General features: G+C 40.3%; 1 protein-coding gene across 1 annotated transcript; it reads left to right on the top strand.

Moving 5' to 3' along the window:
* Window positions 1-675: 675 nt before the first annotated feature.
* ACTL6A (actin like 6A) lies at window positions 676-9,669 on the top strand (the record flags this gene model as incomplete). The annotated part of the gene is made up of 14 exons (XM_082003789.1): window positions 676-700; window positions 1,650-1,726; window positions 1,920-2,094; window positions 2,469-2,569; window positions 3,786-3,883; window positions 4,580-4,674; window positions 4,905-5,011; window positions 5,098-5,187; window positions 5,372-5,433; window positions 5,728-5,842; window positions 6,193-6,273; window positions 7,229-7,324; window positions 8,393-8,479; window positions 9,090-9,669. 14 exons carry the CDS (start codon window positions 676-678, stop codon window positions 9,168-9,170), a joined length of 1,290 nt encoding a protein of 429 aa, XP_081859915.1. The 3' UTR covers window positions 9,171-9,669.
* Between the last annotated feature and the right edge of the window lie 1,021 nt (window positions 9,670-10,690).

Here is a 10,690-nt window from a genome sequence, read left to right as displayed (position 1 = left end):
AAACAAGGTTGGGATATAAACATAGAATTTAAAGACGTTTTATTCTCAGTGGAAGAGCCCAAAGGAGCAGTGACAGTAGCAGGGGACGGACTCGGAGAGGGCCCAGCTGCAGTAACTGTCGCTCCTCTCCACAGCCGGCCCCTCTCCCCCAGAGGCTCTCTACTCACCCCACTCCCCCGTATGCCCTCATACAGCAGCAAGCCCATCCCCACGAGCCTTCGAGACTCCCCAGCTACCTTTCCCTACTCCACCGAACCCAGCAGCTCTCCCCTCAACGCCCTCCACCTCACCTGCCCCCTCAGCCCTCACCAGCCCGCTCCTCACACCTCCCCGCCTCGCCACTCTCCTCGCTCCGCCGCTCCGCACGCTGCACCTACGCTTGCTTCCTTGCCTGCCCGCCCTCCGCTTTCTGCCTCGGGATTGGCTGTCCGCGGCATAGCCCCGCCTGCCACCAGTCGCGATTGGCCCTTGTGCCTGAGCGGCGGTTCGGCGGGGCGCCGCGCGGTGGGCGGGCGAGCTGCAGCGGCGCTGCTATTGGCGGGAAGGCGGCGGCCTGCAGGCTAGGCTGAGTGGCCGGCGGAGAGAGGGGCCAAGGCGCTATTGTTGCCGGATCGCTGAGGAGAGGAACCGGCGGACAGCGGGGCTGGGAAACGCGGCGCGGGCCCAACGGCAGCCATGAGTGGCGGCGTGTATGGGGGAGGTGAGTCCGGCGCCGCCTCGCATGCCCGTCCTCCCTTCCCCCGCCCTGCGACCGTTGGGCTCGGCGCCGTCCCGTGAGGCGGCGCGTGCGAGCCTCTCGCGGGCGCTTCCCGCCTCCTCGCCGCTCCCTCAGGCCCCCGGCACGGGGGGGCCGCGGCCAGGCTCTCCCGCACTCCGCGCCGGAGCCCTCCTGGTCTTCTCCGTTTCCTAGTTGCGAGGTGGCAGCATGCGTGAGGAGGAGGAGGAGGCGGTGGCGGCTGCGGGCCTTGTTTATGTCCCTCCCGGCGTCGTTTCGCCGAGATGCTTCCCCCGGAGACCGGTCAAGCCGTAGTCTTGGGCTGAATTAGCGCTGCTTGGGTGCAGGGTGGCCCGAGGAGACTCCGGGTTTTGGAAACTCGGGTGTAGTTTCCTCTCGGAGCACTTCTGCACACCCTTCCGTGGGGAATGAAGTGTCCTGTTTTGTTTCAGACTTTGGACTTTCTGAGTGGTGGGCAGAGCACCTCAGCGGGGATCGGGGCCCACAAGGCTGAGGGTGCTTCGGGGTGTGGCAGCCGCCTTTTACAGAATTGCTGTTTTCAAGCCCACCTTTCTAATTCTGATCAACCCCAGGAGGTCTGGGCTCACCTGGATTTGCATGACTTAAATTAGAGCTTTTTGAAAGCTTTGTCTTGTAATCTATTTAGATGCAACTGGGTTCTCCCTTTTCCGATAGAATTCCTCTTCTATTTATTCCAAAAGAAGGTATTACAATGTCCAAGTTAAAGCCTACGTGCAGTCTTCTAATAGCTCTCTGTTAACCGGAGTTCTGAATAGAGGAGTTTCTCCTTGCCTTGCAAAAGGTGCCTTGACTGGCTTTTCTTTTGCAAGCAAAACAGATGGGGCAGGGAAGGGTCAGGGTTGTAGTAGAGTGTAATAACCATTTCCTATCTCTTTATTAACCATCTTTTCAGATGAAGTTGGGGCTCTTGTTTTTGACATTGGCTCATATACGGTGAGAGCAGGCTATGCAGGCGAGGACTGTCCAAAGGTGAGAATCTATGTGACTCAAAGGAAATACAACATGAATTTATGCCTTAGATCTTGTTTGTTAGTTGTGAGTTTTCAGAATACGCTGAGTTTTATTCTGACTGTATTGTATAAAGAAAGCTCTGAATTTATGAGCAAATAGACAACCCAAAACATGAATAGTTCTCATATACTGCTTACCTTTTGCCTTACAGGTTGATTTTCCAACAGCCATTGGTGTGGTGCTAGAAAGGGACAATGGCAGCACCCTGATGGAGATAGATGGTGACAAAGGCAAACAAGGGGGCCCGACTTACTATATAGACACCAATGCCCTGAGAGTTCCAAGAGAAAATATGGAGGCCATTTCACCTTTGAAAAATGGAATGAGTATGGTGCTCTGTCTCTTTCTATCTGTTTTTAAAATAGCATTGCTAGGCTGCAAAAAGACATAGCTTTCATGTTGACAGATGCTATGTATGGCAATGGAAGCCATAAGAATGGATAACTGATTTACAAGTAATTGCATAAAGTATAGTTGATTTACAGCATTGGTGGACTTTTGGCATAATTCTTGATATGTTCTGATCATGATGTTTACAGAGGAATAGAATTCTGCAAAACTATTAAGAGGTGTATGTCTGCTGAGGATAGCTTTTGACTAAAGAGCTCTACGCAAAAAAATAATTGGAAAACCTTTATGCATTTATGAAATGGAACAAAACTTAGAAGTAACTAACATGCTCGCTTCAATGTTGTTACAGTTGAAGACTGGGATAGTTTCCAGGCAATTTTGGATCACACTTACAAGATGCACATTAAATCTGAAGCAAGTTTGCATCCTGTCCTTATGTCCGAAGCACCGGTAAGTAAAAGCAGCTTTGCGTTTTAACAAGTCTTAGCTGTATCTTCTTGCTGACTCTACAAACATTGGTCTTGGAAAGTCTGACATTGGCTTGTAGGTTACTAGTGTTAAAACTTAACTACAGAAATAATGGTTTTAAAATACTTTGCCAGGCTCTGGAAAGTAATCTGTTTAAGAAAAATGTCTAAAAAAGAAAACAATTTGAAATAGTTTGTATGAGTTGTATTAGAAAGTATTTTCTATGTGCTATTATTTTTCACTTCTTGAAAAGAAGTAAAAAAAAAAAAAAAAATCTCACTTTACTGCCTAGAATAAAAGCAAAAAGATGTTTGGATGTCATATTAAGTGTAACTTAATACATAATAAAATGCTGTTGAAAACCTGTTGCTTCATTCAGCCTTACAACTAACATTATGTGACAGAATAATATTTATAATGGACAAGTTTTAATTTTTCTGTCTTAATTTCTGTAAATGACCCTGTGAGGTGAGGTAGATGAATACAAGGTTCTGGAAAAAAATGTGGACAAGCTTTCTGTCATTTAGTGATGCTTAGCATTTGAAGGACAGATCTTAAAGTCAGAATACAAAAGGTAAACATGCCATAAAACGGTTACGTATTTTCGTATTTGATGGCTCAGTGGGTGTCTGAATAGAGATTCCCATTAACATTCTCCTTACAGAACTAATCTTACTTTAGTGTATTGGCTTGGAAAAAAAAAATCATGTTTTCAGTAATATGTAAAATATTTGATATATATCCTGGCTTAATCACAAGTTCAGGAAGATACCTTGGAAGCAGAAAGATCTGGATTTATTTTTCTTTCAACTGGGCAAGTTATTTCATGTATCTTTCCCCCTGTAAAATGAGCATGTTACTTGTTTTAGATAGTTCTTCGAGAGACTGATACTGGAAGAGCTGTAGAAGGGTAAAGAAATCTCTGTTGTAACAGTAAACGCATATATCACTTTTAATTCTGTGTCCTAGATAAGCGTTAATGAATTGTTGTAGAATTGGAACAAAAATGGTTCTGAAGTAAGTTCTTACAGAGGCAGACCTCTAGTAATTTTGTTATGATTTGAAACTGTGGCTATAATAATTCTAATTACTTCTTTATTGTGTTAGCATTCTTTTAGCAAGCCCTAATGATCCTCAAGATAAACATCTCTTCCTTTTGGTCACTTATTTGTGATTGGGTTTATTTTTTTTCTTCTAGTGGAATACTAGAGCAAAGCGTGAAAAACTGACTGAGTTGATGTTTGAACACTACAACATCCCTGCTTTTTTCTTGTGTAAAACCGCTGTTCTAACGGCGTATCCTTTGGAACAAGCTTCACTGCTTTTTTTGTTTCCCTCCCAAGGAAATTTCGGTAAACTTATTCTGAGCAATTCCTAGTATAACAGCATGTCTAACTTTTCTTCTTTTGGATTAATTTTTCCATAAACATCTGAGGAGGAAGTAAACAAATTCCATTTCTGAACTTTAAAGCTTTAGAGCTCAGTTTTGAAGTTCTCCCAACCTGACTATTTTCCTTGGAGGCAACGTCTTTTGTGGGTTTTTTTGGTCTTTTTTATTTTTTTCCCATTGTATACCATGGATAAGAATATTACAGACCTGAAATGGTCTTGCCCAGACTACTAAATACAATAATTAGAGCTTGAAGTTCCCATAGCCTTAAGATTAATATTTGTAATTATTTTAAACTAATAACATGTTTTCAGCTTCAGAGTTGAAATGAGTTGGATGTACTTAGAGCTTGCTGCATAGTATTGATGTGAAGTCTCACCTTTGTATGTCCAAAGTTAGTTCTCAGATAGAACTTAAATGCCATTCTCTCTATGAGGTTGTGTACTTCAGAGAAAGAAGATATGTGCTGGAAAACGGCAAATCCTTTTGTAGTCTCAAGGAATAACACATAGGGGACCTCATTTCTACTTATGCTCTAATTGTATGTCAATATTTTTTTCTAAAGTGAAAATTACAGTATTTTCCTTAATTGTTTTGGCTAGTTTTGCTAATGGGAGATCTACAGGTCTCATTTTGGATAGTGGAGCAACACATACAACTGCTATTCCAGTGCATGATGGATATGTACTTCAGCAAGGTAAAAATTTTCATGGATAACAGCATTGCAGTAGCAAGGTCGAGTTAGCTTGCCTTCTGCTTTTACACCAATTTAAAAACAACAGAAAAACCCTGTATCACCTTAAATATGGGGAAAAAAATGTAATGGTGTTCACTGACAGATAGTTGGTTGGGAGAGTTTATTTGTGATTTCGGGGGGGGGGAGGTTCTTTCTCTCTTTCTCTCTCTTTTCTTTTTTTTTCCTTTTAGGTATTGTAAAATCACCACTTGCAGGAGACTTTATTACTATGCAGTGCCGGGAATTGTTTCAGGAAATGAACATAGAGATAATTCCTCCATATATGATTGCTTCGAAGGTGGGAAAGCAACTTTTATTTAGTAAGTGTTTGCTTGGGGAGAGGCTTAAATGGGTAACTGATGATCATGTTTCCTACTATCTCAGGAGGCAGTTCGGGAGGGGTCGCCAGCAAATTGGAAGAGAAAAGAGAAGTTACCCCAGGTCACTAGGTCCTGGCACAACTACATGTGTAATGTAAGTAGGTCATTTCTCCCACTCTCAAACTCCCCTAGGCATCCCTTAAAGAAGTTTTGTTCACGAGCATATCAGGTTTTCCTCTTGAAGAACTAAAATCTTTTTAAAAGTCAGTATCAGTGCTATGAATTCTATCAAATTGAAGACTGACATTCTTATAATCATATTATTCTTAACTCCACAGTGTGTCATTCAGGACTTCCAAGCTTCTGTCCTTCAAGTATCAGATTCAACCTATGATGAACAGTACGTCACTGTGTTCTTTCTTGTAAAATTAGTTATCAGTTGTGCATGGGGTATTTAGCCTCTTCATTGCTCCTGGCTGGTGTTATTACAGAAGAAGTTTTAAAATAAAATCTGTTTATTTCTGAAATTAGAAATAAAGTGTACATCCAGGTGATAGGTTTTTATTTAAAGATGCATGAGATCATAATAAATATCAAAAATGTAAGTCATATCAATCACAATATTCTAGTTGAAGCCTTGATTTATAATGCTACTTGGATAACATCCCATTTACATTGCACTTGAATGTTCTAGGGTGGCAGCACAGATGCCAACAGTTCATTATGAGTTCCCCAACGGCTACAACTGTGACTTCGGTGCTGAGCGTCTAAAAATTCCTGAGGGATTATTTGACCCTTCTAATGTAAAGGTAGAACAACTAAGATACAAAGTAATTGGAAGGTTTTAGATTACTGGATTATCACATGGCTTCGTTTTGTATGATGTTCTGAACTTCCTGATTTTTTTGTGTGTCTTTGCACTGCATGGTTCCCTTGGGGGTACAATTTTCCTGTGTTGTTTTAGGGTTGGGGTAGGAAAGGATGAAATGTAGTTCAAAACAGGTGGTGATGAGCTCAATGGGAAAATAGGAATCTTTATGTTCCTAAAAAAATGCTTAGTTCCCTCTCTAGTGATATTTGTAAATTCAACATATTCAAGGCTTCTATATGCCTTGCTCTTTTGAAGCAATGATGTGTAGATTACTAATTTTAATTCTAGGGTTTATCTGGTAACACGATGTTGGGTGTGAGCCACGTTGTCACAACAAGCGTTGGAATGTGTGATATAGACATCAGGCCGGTAAGTGTTAGTCAGACATGTATTATTTTAAGGCATAGATATTTTTGTGCTGATGTAATTTTTCGGGACTAGAACACTGCTGATGAAGAAACACATTGGAATAATTCTCTAAGTATTGTATATTTGTATATAGCAACATGTAAAATTACTGTTTTGTCTTACCAAATGCTAAATCGGGATTTTTTTACTTAGTGCTTTTACCTGTGTTCAAATAGCTAATGTCCAGATTTTGTGGCTGGCACGGCATAATGTACATTGGATTTGCTTCAGATAAGCATTTTATGTTCATAACTTTGAGTGTTATTTTCACATTTTTGGGCGTGGCAGATATACCTTCTAAACATAACCAATCATATGGAACTTGTATAGAGAGTAGCAGGAAGAAAAGAGGTTTTAAAAGAAAACTTTATTTTTAAAACTGTGTTCTAACTTTCTTAGGTGTTAATTTGAAAATATTCAAGTTTGATATGGACTGCATGGGTGTGGTGTCACAAACTTTTCCTCTTAACTTGTGTGTCAGGCTGGCTTAGCAGGCCAGGCCATGATTTGCATTCACCAACTGCAACATTAGCGAGATTGAAAACTGATGCAGTGCTGTGAAGTTTTCCTTTGTGGTTGGAACATCCAGCTGTAAGGAAACCAACAGTTCGGATCCAGGAGATAATCTGTAGCTGTAGGGTTCTCAGTAGTAGAAAATACTCTGTGAAATCATTTAGAGTCATTCATCACAAAGCTTCTGTCTTCCTTGTATAGTTTAATATTAAGCTGTCTTGAAATATTTTTCAAGTGAGTAAAAAATTAGTTGGATTGGGAGAGGTAATATTCTTGGCATCAAGTGACATATTATTGCTATTGATTATATGGTACTTGTGTGCTATTCCTCACTCTTCTGTGAAACAGTTGTTTTCAGAATGATTTCAGAGTTAATATTGTAGGTTATTTATTCTCTTTTTAGGGCCTCTATGGCAGCGTGATTGTAGCAGGAGGAAACACGCTAATACAGAGTTTCACAGACAGATTGAACAGAGAACTGTCTCAGAAAACTCCACCGGTAAAACAACTTTAAATTACTGTATTGAGTTACTTAGCATTTTGCTTTTCTGGTGCATACATACACAATGTATCATAGCTTTTGACTTTTGTTAGGAACCCAACAGCTGAAGAGATTTCTGTGGGGTAAGAAATCTCCTCCTTCTCTAAAGAAAAGAAGTCTTGAAAAGTTCTTACACGAAATGAATTCCAGCAGATGATATAACTGCTCTCTGAATACTTCTTCATTCCTGCTTTCAGATTGTGATTCTAAATTCTGTAATTGTCCCTAAGCAACAGTCACTATTTCCCTTGACGGCCTCTCTTCTGAAGTGTTGCTGACTAACTTGAGGCACATTCAGTCATTTTGCCTGAGGTCTTGTCACTTTGTCATGGGAATTGTTCTTCCTGGATTGTACAGACAACTCAACCTGTTAGATAAAACCTGATGATTTAACATACTTGGGTTGGGTTTTTTTTTTTCTTTTAATCACTTAATGTCAAAGCAAGTGTTAATACCTTACACTTGTGTTCTTGAGAGCACATACAGCTTACAGTATTTCTTGAATACTCCTATTAAAAAAAAAAATGTTCTACTTGTAGCCACTCTGAAATCATGAATGTTACGTTACTCGCTGCTTCTTATAATAGCTGAGGAGGAACCCACCGAAATTGAAAGATTTTATTGCTACAAGGCATTTTGAAAGTGAAAGGACTACATGAATTAAGTTCAGCAACATTAGACGTTTTAGTCCCACTGCATGTTGTAAGTAGCCCAGTGTTAGAGATGACAATACAAACTGTGAGAATGATGGAGGTCTACTTGCCCTATTTTCAGCCTTACGCATTTGCTGCTGCTCCCTGTTGGGAGACAAGATAAAAACCACACGTGTTCTGTCCCCCTATGGCTATTATTGAATTACAAGTACAGGGCAGATGAAAGTTATTGCAAGTTTAATAAAATTGACCTTTTTGACCTGCATGCTGGTATATACACCAACTTTCTTCTGCTGTCCTTCTCCTATCCCTAAAGGTGGCCAGCCTACAACTTGTCTGATATTTCTTTCATTTTACCTCCTATTCTATTCAGAGCATGCGCCTGAAGTTGATAGCGAACAACACAACAGTGGAGCGGAGGTTCAGCTCATGGATCGGTGGTTCCATTTTGGCTTCTTTGGTTAGTAAACCTGTGTTACTATGTTGCTATGCTAAGCAGCGCTGTCACCCAGAAATCTTAATTCTGCCAAAGTGTGCATTGCAGAGTTTGTGCTGCTGTAGCAATTGTAATCTTGTCTATTCTTGCGGTAAAGTGAAGGGAATCCATTTAAAAAAGACGACAACATGAGCATTTCCAATCAAAAAGTAACTTGCTACAGTCTCCTATTTTTAATGGCAAGGTGCAAACTTGAAGTACAGTATCTAGAAATGACATGTATGTAGTACACCATGAAAGTAGCAAACCTGTTTCTGCATCGTATTCCTGAGCTTAATTCTACAAGTTACTGAAATGGTTTGTGGGGATTAAAATTTAGCAGAATGGGAAAGGGAGACTGAAATCAGCTTTCAGTACTGCAACTTCCTGTCTTGAGTTGAATCACTAGCAATATAAAACTCAAAGGAAAAGATAGTTAAGCAGGTCAAGTCCTCTGGCCTCATTTAATGTAAAGACTTGCTTGTTTTTCCTCCTGGGAAAAGCTAATCATGTTTCACTTAACTGTCATTTGTTTTCTGATTTTTTTTTTGTTGTTGTTGTTGTGTGTTTTGTTTTTTGTTTGTTTGTTTTGTAGGGTACTTTTCAACAGATGTGGATTTCTAAACAAGAATATGAAGAAGGAGGGAAACAGTGTGTAGAAAGAAAATGTCCTTAAACCTCTTACTGTGAAAACTGCTGCCTGCTCAGTTCTCCTTCTGTTTTATAGCTTTAGCATACTCAGGAATGGGATGGACCCCTTTTTTGTAGAAAGTTTATATTGGATTTTTTGCATAATTCAAGTTACATTTTAACAAACCCTAGAAATTGAGACACCTAATTGGTACTATCATAGAAAAAGGATGTTTATGTCCCTTGTAAAGCAATAATTCATGTAACAAGCATTTTATAATTTTGTATAAATGTCTATTTTTCTCTAGTATCTTTTCCTGGGAACAGCTTTACAGGTTAGCTAATAGATAGAGGCATAACCTTGCAAATGCCCATGCAAATTTACTGAAAATCTTTTGTCTACTTTCACATATTAGTCTTCCTTGCTGGTACTTTGGCCTTAAATTGCTCTTATTTCTCTCTTAAAAAATAAAATTTGGTCTTTTATATTTGAGCAACTTTGTGAGTACTTGCAGAGAAAGTTACTCTTCTGTTTTAAAAATGGAAACCTTATATTTAGTGATCTACTATAGGTGACTCAGTTCAATGTAAACTTTTACTGTCTAGTGAAAGTGTTACATTCCACTTAGTGAATGTTATATTAAGCACTGGTTTGCTAATTTTTTATTATGGGGCAATTTCATTTCAGTAATCAATCAGTGCTTTCCACCCGATTTCCAAGGATGTATATAATGCCTTTGTGATGTAGGTGAGAAGCAAAACTTGTTTGAGCCAGGGAAGTTAATTGTCTCTCCAAGACAAGGAGAATAGTCACAAAAGACCTCAGGCTGTGGCTTGACATGTCACAGGGAGCTGAACTCAGCAGGGCAGTCACTCCTTCTTTACTGCTGGTTTAGCTCCCTCGTCTGACTCGTGGCAGGGTCTGTAAGTGCCAGCCTTTTGCATGGAGAGCATGCACTCAGGGCCAGAGGAAGTAGGATGAACCGGCTGTCAAGATGCAGTTCTATGTTGCTGTTTAAGCTTACTTTAATGTACAACTGCGTGATGTTCTGTATTGGGACACAATGAAGTTTTGCTTCTTACCTTAAAAGCTGTGGAAAACCAAATAGCATTTAACTGGTTTAAAAAAAAAAAAATGTAAACAGTACTGCTACATTTTTGGTATCCTGAAAGACCCTGTGGGTAAATAATGATGAGGCCTTTAGTTGAAAACAGTTCCACATTACCTCCAAACAATAAAGTAATTTATCAAAACAGCCTGCTTTTGTCTTATCATGATAACCATGAGTTGCTCTTGAGGCTAAGTTGCTCGCTCCAGATTTTTCACAGCTATTGCCAAACCATAGTGCACTCACAAAATGAGGCAAACAAGTCAGCAGCTAGTCATGGTGTACTGGAAGGAAAAGACCTAGCCTCGTGTGCATTCAGGTAGAATGTGGAACGGCAGCTGAGCTTGTGTCTTGGCACACGTGATTGCGTAATGCTTTGTAAAGTTACCATGGCATCAGTGAAGTACTAAGATCGACGGGAGAGCTTGTAGCTATCAGTGAAGACAGAGTGGGCTTT

Source organism: Phaethon aethereus (assembly GCF_964289735.1).
Source record: "Phaethon aethereus genome assembly, chromosome: 9".
In the NCBI taxonomy this organism is placed as follows: domain Eukaryota; kingdom Metazoa; phylum Chordata; class Aves; order Phaethontiformes; family Phaethontidae; genus Phaethon; species Phaethon aethereus.
This window is presented reverse-complemented; position numbering and strand designations above follow the sequence as displayed.